Source organism: Muscardinus avellanarius (genome assembly GCF_963383645.1).
Source record: "Muscardinus avellanarius genome assembly, chromosome: 1".
Lineage (NCBI taxonomy): Eukaryota > Metazoa > Chordata > Mammalia > Rodentia > Gliridae > Muscardinus > Muscardinus avellanarius.
Genome location: NC_137786.1, coordinates 8700178 through 8727657, shown reverse-complemented (window position 1 = coordinate 8727657; position 27480 = coordinate 8700178). Strand labels below are relative to the sequence as shown.

Here is a 27480-nt window from a genome sequence, read left to right as displayed (position 1 = left end):
ACATCTTAAGCTTCCCAGAAGATGCCCAAGCCCCCCCCAGCCAACAGCCGTTGCAGAAGGTAACCACTATCACCGTACAGAAACCACCTGTTGCTAAACCTCGCACCTGCGCCATACATGCTCTACTCTTCTGTGTCTGGCTTCCTCTTCTCAAAGGCTATCCCAGGTCACGAGAGTCCGCTCTTTTCACTGCTGTATTTCAGTGCATCCCTTTGACTTTGCCATAGGATGTGCTTGGTCCAGATTCTGACCACTAGCTAAGTGGCTCTGCTGGTTCTTACTCACATGTTCTCTACTTGACACGGGCGCCTACAGTTTGTGAACTAGATTCCCAAGAATGAACTGCTATCAGAAGGGCTTTATGATAGTAACCATTAGCGGAGACTCCCAGTGTTTGAAGGTGGCTATATCCATCGCCCGGCAATGCATGCATATTCTAATTGCTCCATATCCTAATCCTAATTCCTACTGTCAGTCTTGTGAATTCGAGCCTTTCCAGGGATTATCTTCCTGGGCATTTCCTTGATGACTGATGATGCTCAGCCCTTCTTCCTATGTGTTTACTGGCTACTTAGATACCTTCTTTCCAGAAACACCTGCTTCTTAGGATGGGTGAGAATTCTTTCTACATGCTAAATGTATCTTCTGTTGAATATGCATATCATCTCTCACAGTGAATTGTCTTTCACTCTTTTTCAGTGCATGGTACTAGGGATTGATTCCAGGGGCATTCTACCTCTGTGCTACACCCCCAGCCCTATTTTATTTTGTATTTCCAAACAAGGTCTCACTAAATTGATGAGGCTGGCCTTGAACCTGTGATCCTCCTATCTTTAGCCTCCCAAGTACTGGGATTACAGGCCTGACCCACCATGCCTGGCTAATGATGGAGGCTACTTGTTTTTCCCGTCCGTACTGAGGCTGAAACCAGGGCCTCACATATCTAGGCAAATGTTCTCTCACTGAACTATACTTCTAGCCTTTCTTTCATTCTCAAAGGTGTTTGAAGATGGCTGGGCTTGGAAGTGTACATTAAACCTCTAATCCCAGTGGGATCACAGGTTCAAGGCCAGACCCAAGAATTTAGTGAGGTCTTCTGTAACTTAGGGGGACCCTATTTCAAAATAAATTTAAAAACAGGGCTGGAGTGTAGCTTGGCGGTAAAATGCTCCTGGGTTCAATCCCCAGTACCAACAACAACAGTGTTTGAAGATGAAGAAAAGTTCCTATTTTAATTAAGTTGGACTTGACAATGTTTTCTCTTATATATAGTCTCCAGATATATTCTCTTCTTTTAGAAGGTTTTGTTTTAACTTTTGCACTCAGGTTTTCAGTTCCCCTTGACTTAACCTCTGTGGCATATGGGGTGAAGATCAGCTAATTTCCCACAAGGCCATCATGCTGACGCTCTGCCATTTAGCGGATCACCCTCCTCCACTACCCCGAGAAGGCGCCGTGGTGGTTAACCAGGTGACAGCAGAGAGTGGTCTAGTTCTAGACTGGTTGCCCTGACATTTTTAGTTTATAAATATATTTTTCTGTTCATCTAAAGAATTTATCATCTTCCCCACAAGTAAGTCAGGCTACTCTAAAAGCTCTAATTTCTATCCTCCTGTCACAATTTCTCCTCTGTTAAGATCACCTGGAATTTTGGAGCCACGCTATTACCTAAAAACTGTTCATCAGTTTAGATTAACAATAACTGAGATGATTATAAGCACCTATTTCTTTCTGAGTCTCCCATTTTAAGTATATTCTCAATTTTCTCATTTAAAAAGTTTAAGGTGGCAAATTTTACAAATCTTCATATCTAATAAAATATCTGTATTTTGTCCTTCTATCTGGGAATACATTAGAGGTGGGGAATTTAGGTAAAAAATACTGTCAACTTTGGAAGTTTCCACGGCCTTTTAGCATATGATACTGTTTATTTCCAGTCTAATGTCATGTTAGGCATGGTAACCCATACCTATAATCACTACTTGGGAGGCTGAGACAGGAGGATTTCAAGTTTGAGAAAAGCCTCAAGTAGTAAGACTCTCATCACCCTGGCAAGACCCTGTTTCAAAATTAAAAAATAAAACAGGGCTGTGGTGTAGCTCGCAGGTAGAATATCCCTGGGTTTAATTCTTAGTGCCACCAAAAAAAAGACTGATGTCAGTTTGATTTTCTCTTATTTTGTAGGACAAATCTAGACCATACCACTGCTATACCTCTATCACCACTACTACATTACTCAGCTCTGGAAACTTTGAGAATATGTTAGGATTATATTTTTCATTAAAGTCAGGTTTTCTTTCAACAAAAAGACACCATTTCCTTATCTCCATTATTTCTCTTACCTTATAGAACTACTTCTTAGCACTTACTAAAACAACTGGACATGGCCACCATCCCTCAACTCGACTTACTCACGCTTGGAACTACTTGTTCTTTCAAATTCTATCCTAGGAGAACTCCCCGGTTCAGTCTTTAGCTCACTAATTCTGTCTCTGGTATATCCCCCAAGATTTTAAAGACACAGATGTTACGTTTATTTTTAAATGTTGCTTGTTTTTAACCCCAAAGGATATACATCTATGTATTTTGCCATTCATGTACTATGTTCTCTCCGTGTCTTTAGGAAAAGCAAAGAGCCCAAGAAGGATCGCTTAAGAGGGCCCGGCGCCCAAAGATCTTACTATGGAAGGTAAACCTCCAACGACTCAGAAATTAGATCTTGTATCCTTAAAATGGTGTGGGAAGGTCCCAAAAGAATACAACTGTTGGAGATCTTGAAAGCTCCAGTATAAGTCAAAGAATAAAATCTGAGTTTCTTCTAATTAGGGTTTGATTTTGCTTTCTTAATTCTTTCATGAACTTCCATTATTAGTCTCCATATGCTGAAATTTCCTTTTCCTTATTCATTCAAGAAAATGACGTGTTTGAAGCTCATTCTTGGGTGGCAGGGCACATACTTAGCATTTTCAAGGCCCTGGGTTCAATACCCAGCCCAAAAGAAAACCAAATTTATCCTTAGTCCAGACAAGTGTTTCCTAAGTGAGATTTTCCCAGTATGTGAATATCAAATAATTAAATATAAATCAAACAATAGCATGAAGCAATATTTCTTATACCATTAAGTATATAAGCAATATTTAAATAACTCCAGCAGAGATACAAATACTCACATGCTGTAAGAGGAACAACTCCCAACCATGCAAAGGCCACAAGTGTATAATGAAACCAATATCGTATTGCAGTGCCAATACTTGTAACCAGTCCAGCAAATATGTCTTGGATTGGAAGCCGTGAAGGCATATCTGGAGAATAAACTGTATGGGAACAAAAGTACACAGGATTTCATGAAGGTTTAATGATGGCTTAATTCATAAATACAAAACAGGAACAGAGCATTATCTTGACTTTAAATATATACAGATTGTGCCTAAATAATTTTTCCCATAAAAAAGTGAATCAAATAGTTATAGTAGCATCACATTTACAAAGAAGCCACTTATGAGACAAGTCGCATGTAAAATGTGGAAATCCGTCCCAAGAAAAGTCCTCTGAACAGGAAAAAGATTCGGTAGAGGCTCACATCCTTGCTTATGGCTAGGAATTATTTAGTTTCATTAGTGCTGGACACATTGGCGGATGCCTGTCATCCCAGATACTCAGGAGACTGAGGCAGGAAGATCCCAAGAGATCCTAGGCCAACCTAGGCAACTTCACAAGACCCTGTCTCAAAAGGTCTAGGGACATAGCTCCAATGGTAGAACACTTGCCTAGCATGAGTGAGGCCTTGGGTTTGATACCCAGTACCACTACCACCGACATCTCTCTCTCTGTGTGTGTCTGTCTGTGTGTCTGTCTGTCTCTGTCTGTCTCTGTCTCTGTCTCTCTCTCTGTCTCTGTCTCTCTGTCTCTCTCTCTCTCACACACACACACACACACACACACACACACACAGAGAGAAATAGGAGCTAAAGATAAAGCCAATGGCACATTATTAGGACAGAACTCCCTCAAATACAAGCATTAGACATTAAACAACAGCACTCAAAAAGCACAACAGTCTGTAGTGGAAGGAACCATCCCATGTGGCAGCAACAGCCTTTGCTAGCCAGCTCTTCTCCCAATTTCAACATAGTACATAAAACCTCAAATGCCAAATTCAGATCTTCCCACATCTCTGCAAAATGTGGCTCAACACACTCAGAGAAATAGTTTGCCATATTTCAGGAAAAAAAAATCCTTTTAAAAAGAATAAAAAACAGGGCAGGGGGTGTAGCTCTGAGGTCAAATGCCCCTGGGTTAAAACAAAACAAAAAACCACTTAGAGTTGGGTGTGGTGGTGCACGCTTGTAATCTCAGTACTTGGGAAGCTGAGACAGGAGGATCACAGGTCTGAAGCCAGCCTCAGCTATTTAGTGAGGCTCTCGGCAACTTAGATCCTGTTTCCAAATAAAACATAAAACAGGTCTGGAGGTGTAGCCCAGAGGTAAAAAGCCCCTGGTTTCATCCCCAGTACCATACATACACACACACACACACACACACACACACACACACACACACACACCAAAAAAAAAAAAAAAAAAAAACCCCTACTTATTAAAAAGCTATACTCCAAGCTGGGCATGGTGGCACAAGCTTGTAATCCCAGTGGAGGCTGAGACAGGAGGATCATGTCGTGGACAGCCTCAGCTACTTAGTGAGGCCCTTTGCAACGCAGTGAGACCCTATTTCAAAGTAAAGAATAAAAAATAGGGCTGGGGGTGCAGCTCGGAGGTAGAATGCCCATGGGTTCAATCCCCAGTACTGCATTAAAAAAAAAAAAGCAGAGCATGGTGGTGCACACTTGTCACCCCCGCGCTTGGGAGGCGGAGACAGGAGACAGGAGGATCGCGCAGGCTCAAGAGACCCTGCTTCCAAATAAAAATATAAAAAGTAATTCTGGGGGTGTAGCCCGGAGGTAGAAGGGCTTCCAGGAACACCAGTACCACCAAAAAAAAAAAAAAAAAAAAAAAAAAAAAAAGGCACTCCAGCCAGGCACGGTGGCACACACCTGTGTCCCAGTACCTGAGACAGAAGGACAGGAGGATCACAGTTTCAAGGACAGCCTCAGCGATGTAGCAAGACTTGCAGCAACTTAGCAAGACCCTGTTTCAAAACAAAACAAAACAAAAAGACTGAGGCTGTATCTTGGAGGCAGAATGTTCCTGGGTTCATATAAGAGAAACAAAAATCTTTTTCCAATAGGAACAAAAAAAGGAATTATAATACATAGATTTATTTTATTTTATTTTGGTGGCACTGGGGGTGGAACCCAGAGGCTTTCTACCTCTGGGCTATACTCCCAGACCTATTTTATAATTTATTTGGAAACAGGGTCTCACTAAGTTGTTGACAACCTCACTAAGTAGGCTGAGGCTGGTTTTGAACCTGTGTGATCCTCCTGTTTCAGCCTCCCAAGTGCTGGGATTATAAGCGTGAGCCACCACTCCCAACAATACATAGATTTTTAATCCAATGATCTATGATTTTTAAGAGCACTATCACAGAACTGTTCATATATATAAACATTAAGGAATAAACAATTAACTAATGGCAACTTTTTATAAAATACCCACATAGATTAGTTGACTTCAGTAAGATATTTGGTAGAAAAGAGGAAATCTTTAAACAATAATAACAGTTTTGAGAGAAGATAAAGCATAAAAATGTCAAATAAACACTAAAATGTAGCCAGGCATGGTGGTGCTCCATTGTAAATCCAGTGCTTGGGAAGCTGAGACAGGAGGATCCTGCAGGTTTGCGGCCAGCCTCAGCTACTTAGGCCCTCTGCAGCATCTCAGTGAGACCCTGTTTAAAAATAAAGAATAAAATATAGGGCTGGGGGTATATCTCAGAGGTAGAATTCCCTGGGTTCCATCCCCAGTACTGAAAAAACAAAAAACAAAAAACCCCTAAACTGTACAAAACAAGATTTTACTGGCCTCAAAGTAAAAAGTCCATGCAGGTATTACCTATAAATCAACTTCATGAAGATAGTCAAGTATTTAGTCTTAGTTCGCTATAAAGCTTAAGAAGCTATAGAGCTTGTATACACGATAGGATATTAAAGATTGCAAAATACTAGAGTTGATTTTGGGAAGAAGGGACAGTACTGGGAGACTGAACCTAGGGACAGTCTAGTCTACCTCTGAGCTATGCTCCCAGTCCTTTTTATTTTTTGTGGTACTAGTGATTGAACCCAGAGGTTTTCTACCTCTGAGCTACATCTGCAGCCCTGTCTTAGTTTTACTTTGAAACAGGGTCTTACTAAGTTGTAGAGGGCCTCACTGCAAACCTGCAATCCTCCTGTCTCAGCCTCCCAAATACTGGGATTACAAGCATGTACCACCACACCCACCTTTATTTTTTGTTTTGAAACAGAATCTTATTATGTAGCTTAGGCTCCTCAAACTCGTGACCGTCCTGTCTCAGCTTCCCAAGTACTGAGATTGCAGGTTACACCATTATACATGGTTTTGAAAATAAGATTAAAAGGTGGGAGAGGGCTGGAGAAGCCAGGCATGGTGGTATACACCTGTATCTCTGTACTTGGGAGGCTGAGACAGGCGGATGAAGTTTGTAGCCAGTCTCAGAAACTAGCGAGGTCCTCCACAACCGAGCAGACCCTAAGTCAAAAGAGAGAATAAAAATAGGGCTGAGAGCCAGGCGTGGTGGTGCACGCTTGTAATCCCTGCACTTGGGAGGCAGAGACAGGATGATTGTGCTGGTTCGGAGACAGCCTCTCTGGTTTAAGAGACCCTGTTTCCAAATTTAAAAAAATATATAAAATCGGTCTGGGAGTGTAGCCCGGAGGTAGAAGGGCTTCCAGGAACCCCAGTACCACAAAAAAAAAAAGGGGGGGGGGCTGAGAGTGTAGCTTGTAAAATGCCCCTGGATTCAATTGCCACTACCAAAAATATATATATATTCATTCATACACACACACACACACACACACACACACACACACACACACACACACATAAATTCCCCAGGCTGGCCTCAAACTTGGACTTCTCCAGACACAGCCTCCTGAGTATCTGGGATTATAGGCGCGCACTGCTGCACCTGGCTATTTGACATTTTTTATTGCAATGAATATAAACCTCCAAGAGTGAAAATGTAGTAACTTTACTCATATTTGTCAAATATAAGCAAAGAAATACTAACATTAATTTATAAGATTGCTACTGAGTATCAACACACTTTAAAAAAAAAAAAACAAAAAAATAAAATCTCAAACACAAAAATCTTCTGGGGGACAGGGAAGACAATATGCTGGGATTCCCAGGATGAAAGTTTTGCTTCTAATTTTTAATATTTGTCAGTATAGTCTTCCATTTAAGTGAGCAATATTAATTTTACTCAATAGGCAGAGAAATTATCATTAAAATTTTTTGCCAAGACATGGTGGCGCACGCTTGTAATCCCAGTACTTGGGAGGCTTAGATAGAAGGACCCCAAGATCACAGCCAGCCTTAGCAACTAGTGAGGCCCTCTACAACTTAATGAGACCCTGTTTCCAAATAAATAAAAATAAAATAGATCAAGGGGTGTAGGTTGAAGGTAGAATGCTTCAGATTCAATCCCCAGTGCCACCAAATAAATAAATAAATCTAGCAAAATATTACCAAAATCTTATAAAATACTAAAAAAAATCTCATGGGCATCAGACATGGTGGCACATGTTTATAATACTAGTTAGTACTTAGGAGGCTAAGACTGGAGGATCACAGATCATGGCCAGCCTCAGGAACTTAACGAGGCCCTCTGCCACAACTTAGTGAGATGCTATTTAAAATATATATATATATATATTTAAGCCAGGCATGGTGGCGCACACTTGTAATCCCAGCGCTTGGGAGGCTGAGACAGGAGGATCGCACAGGTTCGAAGCCAGCCTCAGCTACTTAGTGAGGCTCTCAGCAACTTAGTGAGACCGTGTTTCCAAATAAAGTATGAAATAGGTCTGGGAGTATAGCCCGGAGGTAGAAAAAGCCCCTGGGTTCCACCCACGGTACCACTAAAAAAAAATTAATATATATATTTATATATAAATATAACATATATTATTTAATATATATCATATTAAATATATATATAGAGAGAGAGGGAGGAGGGAGGGAGGGGAGAGGAGTGCAATGGCATATTGCCCCTGAATTCTTTTTTTTTTGGTGGTACCAGGAATTGAATCCAAGAGCATTCTACCTCAAAGCTACATCCCCAGCCCCTAATATACATAATTTTAACTCAAAAGATAGTTCAATTTCTTTTTTTTTGGGGGGGAGTACTGGAATAGAAGCCAGTACAGTAATGGAAGCCAGGGGCATTCTACCTCCAAGCTACACCCCAGCCCTGTTTTTTATTCTTTATAAAGAGTTTCACTAAGTTGCAGAGGACCTCAGTAGATAGCTGAGGCCGACCATGAATCTGCAATCCTCCCGGGCTCAGCCTCCCAAGTACTAGTATTACAAGTGTGCGCCACGACATCGTGCTAGGATTGTTTTTAATAGGAAAGAAAAAAATGAAGAAATGAAGAAACAGATAGAGCAAATAAGGGAATGAGTTGAAAAACAGGCGACACTGAGCAATGAGAACATCCTGTGAGCTCATACCTTTGTGTGTCCAAACTTGTCTATAATTAAGAGGAAAGTTAAAAAGGAAGAAAAATCTTACAAAACACGTATGTGTTAAAAAGTGCTATTTAAAAATATTTTCCTAGATGGAGAATTTTTTTTCTATTACTATCAAAGACAACAAAGTTGAAAATCGTTGCTTTAAAATCATTTAAACACCTTTTGCTGCCAGTGATAACCAAAACATTATCGAAAACATCTAAAGAACTTACTTGGTGTAAAAGCAAATCTGTGTTTGCATAATTCACAGTATTCTTTTCGACTGTGTTTCAGCCACTGAACTAAGCTGTAATTACAAACACATTCATAAATACAGTGCTTACAGCAAAGAAACATTAAAGTTCCGTTGAAAATTACTGTTGTGTTTTGGTAAAAACTTTACATATTCCAGAGCTTTTAACAATTCTGACCACTTCAAATTTAGAACATTCTGACAATTCCAAATTCACAAGACTGACTTTCTCTAAGTGACTTGGAAGAGTGCAGAATTTACAACCGCTAGCTGCGTACTGCACTTCAGTAAATCTAGACCATGGTCTCCTCAGAGCCCAGTCACCAACATCACGTCTAACACCGGTCTTACGACACTGAGGCCTAGTAACTGATCAATCCTAGTTCCCACTAATTAGGTGACGACATGGCCTGTGGCAAGTTACTTAACCTGTGTGTCTTCCAACTTTTTTGCCCACATAGTAATGCTCTACCTCACAGTACTCATGCAAAGATCAAATGAGTCAGGATGTTTAAAGCACTGAACAGTTCATAAATGTAAGCTTTATATGCCACTCAAAAGTAGAAAATATACATACCTTCCATGGACTAAGTTCTCCATGATAGAAATAAAACATAATATACCAAAATAATAAGCACTGTAAATACTATGAGTAATTATTTTCCAAATTTTAAAACAGAAAATTTAACTAATTATAGACCAAGTTCATTGCAATGATCGTTCTTATATACATGACAAAACTGAAGCTCAGAATCATACAGTTTTCTAAAAGTATGACTTACCATTCTTGATGGATAAACTTAATACTGCCAGTACATACACAAGGATGGTAAAGAGGTTTCTCAGGTGTTCCTTCTGACCGACACACCCTACATATGTCTGTTGAGAGAAAAAAAAATTACCATCTTTGGCTCTGGCTTTCACTACCAAAACCTAAAATATTTTGTGTCAAAGCAACAATCTGTCCCTTGGAAGAACACAATCAACAGCATGAGACTGAAAACTGCGATTAAAATGGTATTCAAGCCTACATCCCAGTATTAAGGAAGCCGAGACAGGAGGATCACTGGTTCAAGGCCTACCAGCAATTTACCAGAGACCCTGTTTCAAAGTAAAAAAAAAAAATAAAAGGTTTGGGATATATGTAGCCTGAAGGTAGAACATTCCTGGGTTCAATCCCCAATACAAAAAAAAGGATGGTTTTCAAATGTATATATGAAATTAAAAATAATTCTTATAACTGCATTAAAGGGTAAGTTGTTCCTTAGAAAGCTCTGTAAATAAGAATAGAAAACAACAAAAACAGTTGATTTTATTTAAAACTGCACTTTCCCAGAACAAGCACTGGATAAAGATATGCGAAATCAGGTCACTCTCAGTGTCCTCAGAGTTTGAGCTCCAGAAAAGCACACCTGAGGGCTTAAAGGAGGAACATGGTAGATACCCCTTCCCTAGCTTCATCCACAAAAGATGTTAGATACGAACAAATACATGAGCAGGGTTGGGGAAGCACCCCAAGTCTACAAAGACTCCAGATGAGAAAGGGAGGAGCCGAGACAGCCCAGGCTGAAGGGTCTGCAGCTCTGGAGGGGATGCACTTCACCCTACCTCCCAACACCAAGCAAGCTGCTTTAGGGGTATGTGCCTGTCCTGCCCGAGGAGTGACACAGCACGGAAGGAAAACCACACCGCCGCCTGCTGCTCCCTGCTTGCTCCTGAAAGCTCCTCCACAGGCCCACATACTGAAATCTGGTTACTGCTTTTTAGAGCTTCCCAGCTATCCCTCTGGACCAAAGGCAGTATGCACAGTTGCTTCTGAGCTGCTCTTACACGGAATTCCACGTAAACAGGGCTTAAGTACAGTCCAGATCCTCTTCGTCAATGGATTTAACAGGAGCCTGGCCCCCTTGAATAAAGGTGTATATAAACTGAGCAGTGTGGTGTAGAGGAGCTCCTCAATCTTTGGTGACAGAATGCCAGTTGTCCAAGTTGAGGGATATCTGGTGCTCATGATCACCTAGCTGGTTATCATGCTTACCTTCTTAGTACTAGTACAAACAAATACCAGACAAATCTCTCCACCAAAGTGGAGAAGTCTTGCGTCCCTAACCACAGAAGAGCAATTAATGGACCAACTCTATCCATGGCAGAGGCTGGTGAAGTGCCCTTGATTCAAATAAAACTCAGATTCTACTGCTGGTGCCTTGTTTCAGTTTGGATCTACCTCCTCCCCCTACTGCCACCCAAATGTTGGTTTCCTAGACACTGTTGGTGGGTCATGGGCATAACAGGGCAGCCAGCAGTGCCATATTCTTTATCGTCAGAATGACACGGGACTTAAACCCCTTTAAACCTCCCAATTTCACCTTCATCCTTGAGTAAAGAAAATATTCTTGTGGCAAATGCTTTCACTTTGATCTAACACCAGTTCAAGATTTGAGCTCTTGAAGTGCAATACTGGCACTCCCACCATTACACTGAATTGTCCTCAGCAAAGTTCTAGCGGAAGCAAAATAGAACCTTGTTCCCATTCCACAATTCCCAGCAACAGCATCCAGGCAGCCTACACCCACTTTGGATGCTCCAATTTTCTCCAAGTATACACGTCAGCCAAGGGAATCCATCTAAGAACATGGAAGGTCCTAAAAGGCAGGGGCAGGAACTTCCTCACAGTGGCCCATAGGTGGACCTACAGTCGACCTCATCTAAGGTCTAAGTACAGGTGGCTTAACTATCATAAAATCAATGTAGGGCACTGAAGCTAGGATTACTGTGGTGTTCTTCCAGAGGATGATGTCTACCATTTATTGCTTTAAGTAGTCTTGATTATATAAAACAATGACAGGTCAAGTCTCAGTGGAAAAAAACTCTTAGAGGAATTCTCAAACATTACTATTTCTAAGCAGCATTTATCTATCTATCTATCTATCTATCTTTCTATCTATCTATTTATTTGTGGTACTGGGGATGGAACCCGGGGGCATTCTATCTCTGAGCCATACCCCCAGCCCTATTTTTTTACTCTTTATTTTGAAACACAGTCTCACTGAGATGCAAAGGGACCCACTAAGTAGCTGAGGCTATCTGCAAACTGCGATCCTTCTGACTCAGCCTCCTGAATGCTGGGATTACAAGTGTGTGCCACTTGTAATTTTAAATTAGAGGTATGTGTCACTACATCCAACTTCCACAAACTATAATGTATGGGGACACATTAAACAGTATAAAAATTTTCATAAGCTATATTAAGTGAAAATTTTTCTATCAATCTATAAAAGTGATCATTTATTTCATAAAGCATTATTTCCATTAAAATATAATACAGACATGATAAAAGAGTAAAGATTTTATTTGTTGTGGGAGTTTTTTCCCTTATTATATTTTAAGATAAAATGGTTAAGAAAAAGTACAATGTCTCCTGTCATGGTATTTATTGCCTACCATGGCTAGACACAATTCTAAGCACTCTGAATACTATTTTATTTAATCCTCATATATCACTCATAGTTTTGGAAACTAAGGTTAAAAAGAGTGAGGTAAAGCCAGGCCTGGAGGTATAGCTCAGAGGTAGACCACCTCTACGTTCAATCCCCAGTGCCACAAAATGGAGGTGGGGGCAGGTAAGGCACCATGCCCAAGGCCACACAGCATTAGATAGAAAACAGTACATCTCTAGACTGTTAAACCATCAGAATCTAAGGCTGGAAACCTTAGATTAGCTCATTCTAGCTTAGTTACTAAAACCCAAGTAAAGCATCAATTGAATGAAGAATGGGAATTAAAACTAACTTCCAATTTGGGAAAGTATTCCTTGTATTCCTACTTTTACATATTTCCTCCCCACAACCTACAACCTTAAACACCATGCGATCAAGGTGTTTTGTTTTTGGTGATTTGGGGGATTGAACTCAAGGGCATTTACCTCTAAGCTAAACTTCCCCAGTTCTTTTTATTTTTGGTTTGGAAGCACATATTATTGAAACTTAAGGATTAAAAGATAACTAGGAGCCAGGCATGGGGGTGCATGCTTGTAATCCCAGTTATTGGGAGGCTGAGGCAGGAGGATGGTGGTTTGCAGACAGCTTCAGCTACGCTTTGCAACTCAGTGAGACCATTTCATAATAAAGAAAAAATAGGGCTGAGTGTGTAGCTCGAAGGTAGAATGCCTCTGGGTTCCACCCCCAGTACCACAAAAATAAATAAATGAATAAAATAAAAAATAACTAGGTAGTACAGCAGCTAAAATAAATTTTATTACTAGCCAAGCTCTTCATTTCCAAATTAGCATTGCAAATTATCTGTTCAAGTTCTTTGTCCAATTTATTAATTGTGGTCTTAAGAAGAAAGTAGTTTTTAAAATTAAGCAAAAGATTTGAACACATACTTCTCCAAAGGAAGAATACAAATAAAAAAAATGTCCAAGTCATTAGAAAAATGCAATTAAAATCACAATATGGTGATGGTTGCACAACTATGTGACTATACTTAATGCCATTGAATTCTACACTTAAGATGACTCAAATAGTAAATGTAAACATATATATGTATGTATGTATGTGTGTGTGTGTATATATATATATATATATATATATATATATATATATATATAATACCACAATAAGTTTTCTGTAGAATATCAATATATACTATTAAGGTGGCAAAAAGAACTAAAAAAAAAAAAAAAAAAAAAAGAAAAGAAAAAGACAACCCTTTTAGCAATCTACCTAGCAAAATTATTCCTATTTAACCCAGTAAAGTGAGCTTATGGTCACATAAAACCTATGTGAGTATGTGTAATGGTTTCACTCATCATTTCCCCAAACTGGAAACAATCAGCCCATGAGTTCTACAATTGTATACAGGATAAACTGTGGTATATCAATACTAAGCAAAAAAAAAAATTATTTTTGTTGTTGTTGCAGGTCTGTGGATGGAACCCAGAGGCATTGACCTCTGAGCTACACCCCCTGCCCTATTTTTTATTCTTTATTTTGAAACAGGGTCTCACTAAGTTGCATAGGGCCTCACTAAGTAGCTGAGGCTGTCTGCGAACCGTGATCCTCCAGTCTCAGCCTCCTGAATGCTGGGATTACAAGCGTGCGCCACCATGCCCAGCTCTAAGCATAATTTTTTTAAAAAAATGAACTACTACAGGGCGTGGTGGCGCATGCTTGTAATCCCCACGCTTGGGAGGCGGAGACAGGAGGATCACACAGGTTCAAAGCCAGCCTCCCTGGCTTAAGAGACCCTGTTTCCAAATAAAAAATATAAATAGGTCTGGGAGTGTAGCCCAGAGGTAGAAGGGTTTCCAGGAACCCCAGTACCACCAAAAAAAAAACTACTGACATGTGCAACAATGTGGATAAATAGCAAATATTTATATTAAGTGAAAGGGGAAGACATAAATAAAGTCAAAAGACTTCATTCAGTATGATTCTGTTCATGACATTCTGTAAACATCCAACATAGGGACAGCCATAGGAACGGAAACAGGCTGTCAGGGACTGGGAGTGAAGGGTGACGTTAACCATAAAAAGATACAAGGATACTTGGGGAAAGGGTGATGGAGCCATTCTACCCCTTCAGAGTGCTGGATATGTGACTGCATGCATTTATCAAAATAGACAGTAAGGGAAGGTAAATTTACTGTATTTAAATCCGGCTTTTATTTTAAAAATGAAGACTTTCTAAAGTAGTATCTAAAGAGATATGTCAGTCGGGAGGCTGAGACTAGAGGATTGTGGTTCGTGGACAGCCTCATCTACTTAGTGAGGCCCTCCGCAACTTAGTGAGACCCTGTTTTCAAATAAAGAATAAAAAATAGGGCAGGGGCGTAGCTCGAAAGTCGAATGCCCCTGGGTTCCATCCCTAGACTCGCAAAACAAAACTAAACAAAAAATAGGCATGTCAGAAGAAAGATCAAATGAAAAAGGAATAACATGAAAATAATTATTGCTCCCTCTCTAAAATATGATCTTTAAAATTACAGATTAAAATGTTCCCAATGAAAACATTTGTGTCACCCACCCAGGTAGGAATTATTGTCAGAGACTGTTGGAAATCATGAGCATGGTTTACCAAATGCTTCTGGCTTCCTACTTTGTGAGCAGATGGTGGAATTGTACTTCTGGTCACCTCTGAAATTAGGCATGGAAGTTCTTTGCGATCTAAGGGTGCCTGGAGGGGATGAACACAATTCATCGCTGCGTCTTCCTACCTTGACGTGAGGCATCTGGTAGGGGAAGGTATTTTCTTCCATCAAGCTGGTTCTCCAAGTGACTACTGTTAGCAAAAGCATCATCCCGTCAGCCCTCATGGAATATGACGCTAACCTGTTGTTTGCAGCTGCTCAAAGTGTAGCCTGTGACTACAGCATGACCTAGCCTAGACTCTCTTCTACAGGAACTTAGCAGTTCTGAGAAAATGTGAAGCAAGCACAACTACCACCAACATAGAAAGTCAAGAAAGAATAACATTTTCCCTTTACTAGGACCATTCCCCAAGCCTCAATACAATAAGCCCAAGACTACAAAAAGAGTACAGTCAACTAAAGGTGCAGCCTGAAGTCTTTTACCAAAAATTAAATCATGAAATAGGTTCTGTAGGCTTCCATCAGATTTACATATGTGCAGTAAAAGGAGGAATCTTGCTCAAATCAAAATAAAATCAATGTATCTTGAGTATTACAGTGAGAAGGTAGAAAGAACTAGGCAGACAGGGCCAGAGGGCCACAGTGGGGAGAGTTTCCTGAGAGATAACATGCTAACTAACGTCCAAAACTCTGGAAAGGACCAGATCTCCTGAATGTCAAGAGCTAACAAGATCAAAAGCCTCCTGAGCGTGACCTGAATGTTACAAAACTCCAGCTCCTGCCCATGAGCAATCCCAGGAGACCCCAGGAAACAGCATCTGGGACACGAAGAAAGACACTAAGTCCCAGGAAGCCATCGCTGAGACCCCAACTGGGAAAGGAAACTCAAAGCAGCACATAAGCCCCTAGACTAGCCGCTCTAGCCAGTTACACACTGGGGACCCCCCCCCCCCGCCCCGGGAGCTTCCCTCCAGCCCTTCCGCCCTCCCTTTCTCTTGCTGGTGCTGCTGGCTTGGAGAAAAGGCAGTGTGTCATTGACAGCACCTGGCCCAGGCAATTCCCAGGTGCTGACCAGAGACACCTGCTGGACATCAAGGCCAGCCAAGGCCCCTAGAGTATCCTGCAACTCTCTTCGGTAGATCGCCTGGGCGCCGGGAGCAAAGCAGTTTGCAACTGACTGTGCGTGGCTTGGGCTACTCCCGCGTAGTGTCCAGAAGGCAGCTGGCGGACACCAGGGCCTTCACTGCCAGAAAGGGTTATCTGACTCTTTTCCCCGTTCCCGTTCTCATCACAGTAGATTTTCTGTTCACCTTTTTGTTGTCTGTGAAGTGTCATTCTTCATACTTCATAGCCAAGAACCCCAGTAAGGAAAAATGCCCATTTCATTAGGAATGCAAACCTACTTAAGAACAGTAAGGCAAAGTTCTTCCTGGTTTTCAAGGTAATTTTATTTTATCCTGTGGAAATTTTGCATTTATTTGAATACTTAATATTTTATTTTTATTATTTATTTATTTATTTTGGTGGTACTGGGGTTCCTGGAAACTCTATCTCCGGACTACACTCCCAGACCTATTTTGTGTGTGTGTGTGTATTATTTGGAAACAGGGTCTCTTAAGCCAGCAAGGCTGGCTTCGAACCAGCATGATCCTCCTGTCTCCGGGGATTACAAGCGTGCGCCACCACGCTCGGCGGAATACTTAATATTTTAAAGTTCTAAACACAGTCAGGCTCAGTGGCACTTGCCTACAATCCCAGTACTTGGGAGGCTGAGAAAGGAAGATCACAGGTTCAAGGCCAGCCTCAGCAACTTAGTGAGACCTTATTTAAAAATAAAAAGGTATGTGTCACACACCCATAATACTACTATTCAGTACAATGAGACAGGAGGATTGTAGATTTGAAGACAGTCTCAGCAACCTGGGGTGACTCAGTTTCAAAAGCCAAAAATAAAAAGGGCTGAGGATATAGTTCAGAGGTAGAATACTCCTGGGTTCAATCTCTAGTACCACAAAAAAGGGGGAGATCTAGTGGTGTAGCTTGGAGACAGAATGTCCCTGGGTTCAACTGTCAGTACCAAGTAATACAAATAATTATGTTCCAAATACAGCACTTAGCACAATAAACAATGAAGTTTTTAAATGAAAATTTTCAAAGCCCTAGTAATTGAGTGTGGAAATGGCCCAGTACATAGAGAGAAGGACAACAGCCAGTGAGCGCGGTTCTCAAATCAGAGCCTGCTACATAAATCAACACTCACATTAGATCTGGCCCATCCCATATGCTTTTCTAACCAACAATCGAGTTCAATGATGAATACTAAGTACCTACTATGAGAAAAAAAACTCGAGAAGTTGAAGGTTCATGTTGTAAATCTTAAGCCATCATCTATCTATCAGAATGTTTACATTAAGATTTCAAAATCTGTCTACTCTTTCTGGTATTAGTTTAATAAAGGACTTTTTAAATTACTTACAGACTTTAGTTGTTAGAACAATTTTAGGTTAACAGAGAATGTGAAAAGTAGAGTTCCCCTAAACCCAGCACACATACCATATTATTAATATCTTATTAGGATTTGTTATACTTTCCTTACACTTAATGAACAAATATGAATCAGCATTATCATTAAAGTCCACAGTATTTTTAGAATTTCCTAGTCTTTACCTACTATGCCTTTTCTGTTCCACCATCCATATACATTTTGAGGTCCTATCTCCTTGAGTTTCTCTAGATTCTGGCATTCTCTCAGATTTTCCTTGTTTTTGATGACTTTTGACCATTTTAAAGAGTAATGTCAGATATATTGTTGGGATATCTCCATATTTGAAACTGTCTGGTTTATAATTAGTTCAGAGCTATGGGTTTGGGGGAAGAAAATCATACCAGTAAACTGCTGCTTTTATCACATTATATCTAAGGTATATAAGTATATAACATCAGCATGATTTATAATAGGGATGACCCTATTTCAGCTGAATGAAGTAACTGATTATTACTGCCTGATTATCAATAAAATTTTTACAATTAATAGCTATAATTAAAACAGGCAAGTATTAAAATTATGAAAAAATATTACTCAAAATATCTATGAATAACCTACATATCCAAAAAGGTGTGTGTGTATGTATATATGTGTGTGTGTGTGTGTGTGTGTGTATATGTATATATACACACATATATATATATAATATATTCTCTATATAGAATGTATAGTTCCTTCAAAATAACAAATGTAAGCTGGGTGTGGTGTCACAAGCTTGTAATGCCAGCATTTGGGAGGCTGACACAGGAAGATGGCAGTTCGCAGCCAGCTTCAGCTATGTAGTGAGGCCCTTTGCAACTCAGTGAGACCTTGTTTCAAAATAAATAAAAAATAGGACTGGGGGTGGAGCTGGGAGGTAGAATGACCCTGGGTTCCATTCCCAGTACTGAAAAAAACAAAGTAGTAACAGTATGGCAATATGGAAAAATGCATGTTAAGTAAACAAATCAGAAATAAAAACACATATTTCACTGTTAGCTAGATAAAAACACTAGCCTAAAAGAGAAAATGGAAAACACAAGAGCCACTGTAACTGATTATACAAGAATATGGATGATGTTTCTTCCCATCTTTTCCCAAAGTGTAGTGTTTCATTGCTATTTTTACAATTATAAGGTAATATCAAATTTTCACTGCTCAGATTTTATGAAAACAAATTCTCCTTTTTGACAATGAAAGTATATGTAATTTTAAAAATGTGGATTTTAAACACAATTTAAAAATTCTAGCAAACAATTTAAAAATTCTAATTTTCTACGTATTCCAACTATCCTAATATTTTCTTATCTCTTCAGATGACTAAAGTAACAATTTGCCTTTTGAAAACTACACTTGGTACTTGTTTTTGAAAATTACAAATGTTTGTTGCTTTTGAAAACTACACTTTCCCTGCCTCCTTGCTGACTAGGCTTGAGTTAGATTCTGTCAATGAGAAGAAGCAGATCAGACAAAGGAGGGAAAAAGCAAAACCATTTTCTGCTTCTTTGTTTAAAACCACGGTGGCGGCCAACTTCAGGCACTGGGGCTCCTATCTTATTTACAGAAGTTAAGGTGGCGACTCTGTGGTCTCAGTGGGCAACTTCCAGCCAAGAAAGCCAATTACGTGTATCTCCGCTCATCTCCTAATTCCACTGCAGTAACTAAGTGAGTCTTTTTTTTTCAGTAAGGCTTTGCCAGCAGAGGGTGCTGGAGGGACATCTATGAAGGAGCCTTACTCCTGCTGCCCGGTAGGTTGGTTTCAATGACCACCTTCCTGTAGCCCTACTGATGAGGATACACACACCTCCAGGCTGTGCCCAGGCACACACAGAGGTAGCCCAACTCCCTCTGCATATCCACCCATCAAGTCTGGGCTTATACCCTGAGGGATTATTTTCTGCTCTCTGAAAAGGGGGTGTAGAATTAAGTAAAAATCAAGCCAGAATTAATTAAAAATCGAGCTGCTCCACATTCTCACCACCAATTGGAATAGTAGTAGTCTTTCTTTATCTCTTTAGCCATTTAATGTAGGTATGTAGTGATACCTCATAGTCTTAATTTAATTGCTTTGAGATAGACTTTATATGCCATAAAGTTAACTGACAAAGCATGCAACCCAACAGTTTGGGGTGTATTCACAGAGCTGTTCACCATAATCATTAATAATCTACTTTTAGAGCATGGTTGTCATCATACCAAAAGGAAACCTTCTAACAGCTGTTACATCTGCCCTACCCAGTCTCAGAGAAAACGAATCTACTTTCTTGAAATGGTTTTGCCTATTCTGGAAACTTCATGCAATTTGGATCACATAAAATACGGTCTTTTGTGACTGGCTCCTTTTAGCTGGCATAATGTTTGTGAAGTCCATCCACGTCGTACAATGCACCAATACTTCATTCCTTTGTACTGGTGAACAATATCCATTTATTTATGGATAGACCATATTTACCCATTAATTGATAGCCACTGGGTTGTTTACACTGATAGGGCTATTATGAATAATTCTGCTAGGAACACTTATGCATGGATTTTTGTATAAACATTTCTTTTTAATTCCTTGGGTATACATTTAGAAATCGAATTGCTTGGGTCATGTAGTTACTCAGTTTAGCTGAGTAACCAAAAGCATCAACAAGAAAGGAAGATTCCAATTTGTCTACAATTCTCATCAACCCACACTGCTGTCCTTTTTGAATATAGCCATCCTAGGTGTGAAGTGATATCTCACCGTGGTTTGCATTTGTATTTATCCAATGACTAAAGATGCTAGCATATTTTCATATGCTTAACCCCCGGTGCATGTATTTCTTAGTAAAATGTCTTTCCAAACTTTGGACCTTTTTTTTTTTTTGGTGGTAGTGGCGTTTCTGGAAACCCTTCTACCTTCGTGCTACACTCCCAGACCCATTTTTATATTTTTATTTGGAAACAGGGTCTCCTAAGCCAGCGCGGCTGGCTTTGAACCTGTGCGATCCTCCGGTCTGCCTCCCAAGCACAGTGATTACAAGTGTGTGCCACCACGCCCAGCTTGGACCATTTTTTTTAAGTGGCCTTTTTTTTGGGGGGGGGGCTGTTTTTTGTTTTTTGTTTGGGGCACCAGGGAATTCTACCCCCAAGCTACACCCCCAGACCTATTTTTATTGTGAAACAAGGTCTTGCTAGGTTGATGAGTCTCACTACTTGCTGAGGCTGTTCTCAAACTTGCAATTCTCCTGTCTCAGCCTCACAAGTTCTATGATTACAAGCATGCGCCACTATGCTCAGCTAAAATGGCTTTTAACCAGGCACAGAGCGCACACCAGAATTGGGAGTCTGCGAAAGGAGAATTGTCAGTGGTGGAATGTCCCTGGGTTCAATCCCCAGTACCACACACACCTAGCTATGGAAAAAATCCTATGTTGAAGCCCTAGCCTCCAGTATAGACTCTAGCTGGAGGAATAACTAAGTTGAAACGTGGTTAGCGTGGACTCTAACCCAATTATGACTGGTGTCCCTGTCAGAGGAGCTAAAGATGTAGACTCACACAGGGAAGACCAGAAGACACAGGGAGAAGACAACCACTCACAAGCCCAGGGCAAGGCCTCAGAAGAAACCACCCTGCCGATGGTCTGCACGCGCACCACCAGCCTGCAGACAGTGAGAAAATAATTCCTTCTGTTTAAGCTCTCAGTCGGTCTAGGGCACTTTGTTACAGTGGCTCTTGACAACTAAACAATGTTCAAAACTGAACTTTTCCTATTCCTGACTGAGGAAGCTACTCCAGAACCAATCATTTTTAATTCCTCCCTAGACTACCTCACCAATTACGATGCGCTATAATTCTACCCTAATCGGTTTTTTCTTTCATATTTTCTTCATTCCTACTGCCTTAAACTCCCATAGTATCACGCCTCACCTACTGCAACAGCAGTCTAAAATATAGCCTGAGCAAGGGTGGTGGAGCATGACTGTAATACTAGTACTTGGGAGGAAGAGAGAGGAGGATGGTAGGCTGGAGGACAGTTGTGGTACCTTAGACCCCGTTTCAAAATGAAAAATAAAATATGGCTGAGAATGTAGCTCAGAGGTTGAATGCCCCTGGGTTCAACCCCCAGTTTCACAAAACAAATTAAAAAAAAAAAAAAAAAAAAAGGTCAGGCAGTCTGGCATATACCTGTAATCCCAGTACTTGGGAGGCTGAGACAGGAGGATAGCAGGTTTGAAACTAGGCTTAGCAACTTAGCGAGACCCTCAACAACCTAACAAGACCCTGTTTCAAAACAAAAAGGGTTGGGGTATAACTCAAGAGATAGAATGCCTCTGGGTTCAATCCTCAGGATGTAGTAGTAGTAGTAGTGGTAATAATAATAATATTAAAATGTACACTGAATTAATGTTTCGCCTTTTTAAGAACTCTGCCATTCTCCTATATTACACTGAAAAGTCATTTTCATGTCCTTAGAAAAGTCACACCCACTAAAATAACCTGGCCTGAAAGAAATGGGAAGTGGGTATCTGGAAAAGGGTGTCTGCCACCCCAGCACCAATCACTCGGGGCATTTCATCCTAAGACGCACCTCAGTACAGCAGGCATCTTTTGGGATGTCTGGCCGGCAGAAGAATGGAGAATCGTTATCTTTCCATTACCTTTCCTACGACCACCCAGGTTCTTGAACCAAAGGTAGGCATCTGACCCAGGATGGGCAACTCCTTATTCTCTTTCAATCTGCTGTTCTTCACAGCACTTTCAACCTTCTAGCTTGCTGTATTATTTTGTATTTATTATGTCTTCTCTTCCTCTCCTATTAAGCTAACTAAAACGTTAAGTTCTATGAAAGAAGGGATTTTTCTGTTTTGTTCCTTCCCTAGCCCAAGCACATAAAGTAATGTGTTTTAAAACAGGTGCTTAATAACTATTTGTCAAAAAACGCATGTATGCTTGCTTGGTCACGAGCGTGTCAAAGCAGTGTAAGCTCATCTGTGGTAAGAAGAATGAGCACACATGTCTGGAAGCACAGATTAAAGACCATGTGGTTCTAGAAAGAGGGTAACTAGGTTTCTGAACCTGACATCTTCCCATCCTTTCAACTCCTTTCTTCCAAACTTAAATTACTTTAAGCTTTTAGCCCCTGTGGTGGCACACACTTGTAATCCCAGTACTTGAGGGGCTGAGACAGGATCCAGTTTGTAGTCAGACTCAGCTACTTACTTAGTGAGGCCCTCTGCAACTTAGTGAAACCATGCTTCAAAATAAAGAATAAAAATAGGGCCCGGGTGTAGCTCAGAGGCAAAATGCCCCTGGGTTCCATCCCTGATACTGCAAAAAAAAAAAAAAGTATAACACACACACACACACACACACACACACACACACTTTTGCCAGACTAGAAAAAGAATATGATCAACTGCAATACACTTCAAGTCTCATACCTGTTTTTTGGGTATGGGGCCTAGGGATGGAACCCAGGGGCATTCTACCTCCGAGTTACACCCCCAGCCCCATTTTGTATTTTTTTCATTTTGAAACAGGGTCTCACTAAGTTGCAGAGGGCCTAAGTAGCTGAGGCTGTCCACCAACCGCCATCCTCCAGTCTCAGCCTCTCGAATGCTGGGATTACAAGCCTGCGCCACCACGCCTGGCTAAGTCTCATACCTTTTGAATTAGTATTTTCTAGAAAGTATAAAGCCTAATTGCTTTGGTATCCCTTAAAAATATCACAGTAAGATTTTGTAATATGTCCTGCGAGTGTGGGCAGTAACTTTCCAAATGGGGGAACCAGCTTTAGACATCACCGGGCTGAAATGTGCGCTTCCTTCTACAACAAATACAGCAACATGTGCTGCAGCATCTATTCCAATACTGCAGTTCTTTGTCTTAAAAGTGTACCCTTGAGCAAATGACAGATGTTTTTTTTTGGGGGGAGGTATTGGGAATTGAACCCAGAGGCGTTCTGCCTCCAAGCTACACCCCTAGCACTTTTTTGTTGTGGTTGTTTGTTTTGAAATGGGGTCTCCCTAGATTGCTCTTGCTAAGTTGCTGAGGCTAGTCTCCAACCTGAGATCCTCCTGTCTCAGCCTCCCAAGTACTGAGATTACAGGTGTGCACCACACACTCTACACGTAGGCTGTTTTTAGAAACCAGAAAATCTCGGATGTGTCCTAGGATCATACTGCTAACCCATAAAATGGGGCTGCACCTCTAAGGGCTCCTCCAGCTCTGAGGTTTGAAGATTTGATGAGATTGCAGTTTAAGTAACACATGTGCACTCATACAAACTACATGCAAATAAGAATGAGTCATCTATCCCCTTTATAATGAGATTAGACGATAAATTTGATATTACAAAGATAAAGTATACTAAACATTTTAGGGATATTTAAAATCCAGCAAACATCTACTATCAAAGTCCAAAAATAATAGAATTCAGTACTGTTTACTACAAATACAAAAGTTCAGCATTATATTATATATGATAACATTACAGGAAAACAACGCTACTTTAAGAAAAAAGAATTGCTCTCTATTTGCATAGTGGGTATTTTAGTAACATCCTTAATCTCTGCTCTGAACATTCAAATATTTTTAACTAGAAAAGTAAACCACATTATCAGTGTTTTCAAGAGTGGTCAATAGGACTAACATATTTTCAACTTAATTGTCTTTATGTTTAAGCCAAATCTTCCAAATCTCTACCAAAGTCTGCTTCCTTTATAATCAGATTTAAAAACCCATGCTGCATTTTTTTTTTTAATTTAGGAATAATCTAAACCAGGCACTGTGGCCCACACTTGTAATCCCTACTACCTGGGAGGCTGAGGAGGGAGGAGTCCAAGTTCAAGGCTTTGCAACTTAGCTAAACCTGGACTCAAGATGGGGAAAAAAAAGGGGGTGGAGGATGTTGGGTTCAATGGTTCAATCTTCAGCTCCTCCTCTCCCGCCACCGCCACCCCCACCCCCCACACACAGGAGACTTAATAAATGACTTAAATAGAACAGTTGTTTGTAAGCTTTTTGGAATCTTTATAATTTTATCATGAAATCTTCTGTAACCCTCTTTTCTTCTAGTATTATTTCAAGTTAAATTTAAATGGAAAGAAACTTCAAGACTTTCAATTTGGAATTATGCAGAAGAAAGAAGCATTAGAATTCACTTTTGTTTTATGATTAATAGCTTTGTAAAGCAAGTGCGAAACCAGATTTGTCAGCTTATGTTGATTCGTTCTACAAAAGGAGTGACAAAAAGTTATTTCAATATTAGATACTGGGTATTCGCTTACAAATACCTAATGCCAGTATGGGGCCTGACAGACACAATGTGAATCTTGCCTCTGCTCTTTTACTACCTATGTGACCTGGGACAAGGTACTGTAACCATACTACACTCCAGTTCTCTCACTCATTCAGCAGATATGCTCCCGACTAAAACTGTATTTAGTAAAGGACATACCACAATTGTAAAAATCACTTTAAGAGGAAACCATGTTCAAGCCAATTAAAAGTATTACTTATACCCTACCCCATTATAATTTTATGAGAAAACTTCCTAAAGCACTAGAAGTACATAGCTTCTTTCATGACACCATAGACGCAGTTTCTCAATTCCTGAATTACCAGTGGCTGCTATCACACCATCAATGTATGCAAGTACTAAGTGTCCAAGTCAAAAGAATGGGCATTTAATGTAACATGCCAGTATACATCAAGAGATAAGTACATGCTGAGTTGGATTTATTCACTAAAACTTTAATCCAAAAGTCTGTGAAATTTATACAGAAGGAAATTTACATGCAAGGTCCACCTGTCAAAAAGAATTAAATTCCTAACCTAAGGAGTTTCATTTTACTATTTTTTTCCCAAGGAGTCGCCTGTCATGATTAGCCTCAATCAGTGAATAAACCAACACAACTGTGGCATAATAAAAGGGAAGGTTATTTTCGATCAGAATACCAAGGTTCAAATCTTTCTCCTCCTAACCGTGTGAACCTTAGACAAGCTATTAAAATAAGACTCAAATTTCCATATCCATAAAAGATAACACATACCATACCTTCTCTACAGGGCTGTTAAGGAAATCAAATGTGAATATTTGTTGACTATGCTTTGTGAACTATCAAGTGCCACAGGAAGTGGGGATCACACTCAGGTGCATTCTACCACCGAGCTACGCATCCCAGAGCTCCCCCACCACCTTGTTTTAAAATACAGGGTCCTGCTAAGATACAGCCCGCTGGCTCTGCACCTGCAATCCCTCCCACCTCGGCTCCCTAGTACTGGGATTACAGGTCTGTGCCCCCTCACCTGGCTTGTACTCGAGGGTTTTATTAGGAAAAAAATTAAATTTGGGGTTGAAATGTCAACTCGTTACATATATCAAACTGCAAGCTGGTAACTCGATTATTCATTTTCACTTAACAGCGCCAAAATCTCGATCCGTAAGGGCTGAAAGACGCTTATCCCTACAAAAATCTACCCAAACGGTAAAAAGTATCCGCAGTCATCACCAAAACATCAGTGGTTTCTTCTACAGACTCGCTGAACGGCCGTGCTCTCAGAACGTGTTTTAAAACAGCCTCCCGCTTTCAGCGGGTGGGAAAGGCGTGCTCGGGGCCCCGGGCTCCAGCCCCGAGGCACGTCCTCCCGCGCCCGCCCGCCGCCGCCGGGCCCGGGGCTGGGGAGGTCGGAGGCCGCCGCCGCCGGGCCCGGGGCTGGGGAGGTCGGAGGCCGCCGCCGCCGGGCCCGGGGCTGGGGAGGTCGGAGGCCGCCGCACGCGGGCCCGCCGTCCGGGCGGGGGGCGGCTCGGCCACTTTCCGCGGGCACGAGGCCGGGCGCGCGGGGAGAGCGCGGCGAGCCCGGGAGCGGCGGCGCCCGCCAGGACAACGGCCCGGCGCCCGCTCCCGCCCGCGGCCCGCGCCGGCCGAGCCAGGCCGTGCAGGGCGCGGGCCGCCGGCTCACCTTCCTCCGCGGTGTCCATCTTGGCTGGGGGACGGCGGTGACGCAGCCGCGGGCTCTGCGGCCCGGCCCGAGCCCCCGGCCGGGCGGGCGGGCGGGCAGGAGGGCGGGCGGGCGAGGGCGCCGGGCGGCAGGTGCGTGCGCTCGGGTGCGGGAGCGGAGGCGACAGGCGGGAGCGGGAGCGGGAGCGGGAGCTAGGCTGACGGAGCGGCGGGGGGGAGGGGCGGCGAGGGGCGCGGCCTGGGCGGGGCGCCGGCCGGAAGGGGCGGGGCGCCGCGTTTGCGTCACTTCCGGCTGTGGGCGGGCGGCGGGAAGGCGCGGCGGCGCCGGGCTTGGAGGCGGCGTCTTGGGGACAAAGGAAGCGCGGCGCCGCGGAGGAGGCGGCGGGAGCGCGCGCGCGCGCCCCGGACAAAGGCTGCCGCTGCCCCGAGGAGGCGCGCGTTCTGCCCCCTGTGCCCCGGGTCCTCAGTGGGCGTTTGGGTTCGGCTCTGCGCGCAGTTGTGATGAGCGTTTTTACGGAAGCACTAAAGCATCTCAGAACGGCAAGTGCCAGGCACCGCCTCACCAGAACCCCCCAGGGAGGTTTCTTGCAGGCTGCGTGAAGCCGCGTCCTTAGGTCGCTGGGAGTCGAAGCACAGTCCGCCTCCGAGGGAAATCGGCCCCGACGCTGACAGTTAAGATGCCCAACTCCGAATGGCTGAAGAAAGGCGGCCTGAGCTGAGATGCTGAGGAAAGGCTGAACCCTCGGCCCGCATCGTGAAGCTGGCTACCTTGCCAGGATCCCTGGCTTTTCCTCTTAAGTGAATAAATTACTTGCACGGATTAGAAGGGCCATATGTTAGAAGGGTCTGATTAGACGCAAAGAAATCCAGCCTGAATGTTTAAACTATGCAGATGACTTAGCCGAAACACGTCAGAAGACCCCAGCTAAACGGAAGAATTTTGAGAGAGCGATTTGCCGAAAGAAAGCTAACATTTCCATCTAGAAGCTAGACCTTCCTTTGATCTTTGTCAGTTAGAATGTCT

At 41.9% G+C, this 27480-nt stretch overlaps 1 protein-coding gene across 1 annotated transcript in view; it reads right to left on the bottom strand.

Annotated features, from left to right (window-relative positions):
• MARCHF6 (membrane associated ring-CH-type finger 6) overlaps window positions 1-27480 on the bottom strand; it is a gene marked incomplete at both ends in the record, with an annotated part of 70545 nt that overhangs the window by 40725 nt on the left and 2340 nt on the right. The window contains 5 exon segments of the mRNA XM_080698529.1: window positions 3171-3314; window positions 8888-9031; window positions 9690-9786; window positions 26458-26482; window positions 26484-27121. Of these exon segments, the coding sequence (XP_080554655.1) occupies window positions 3171-3314; window positions 8888-9031; window positions 9690-9786; window positions 26458-26482; window positions 26484-27121 (1048 nt within the window).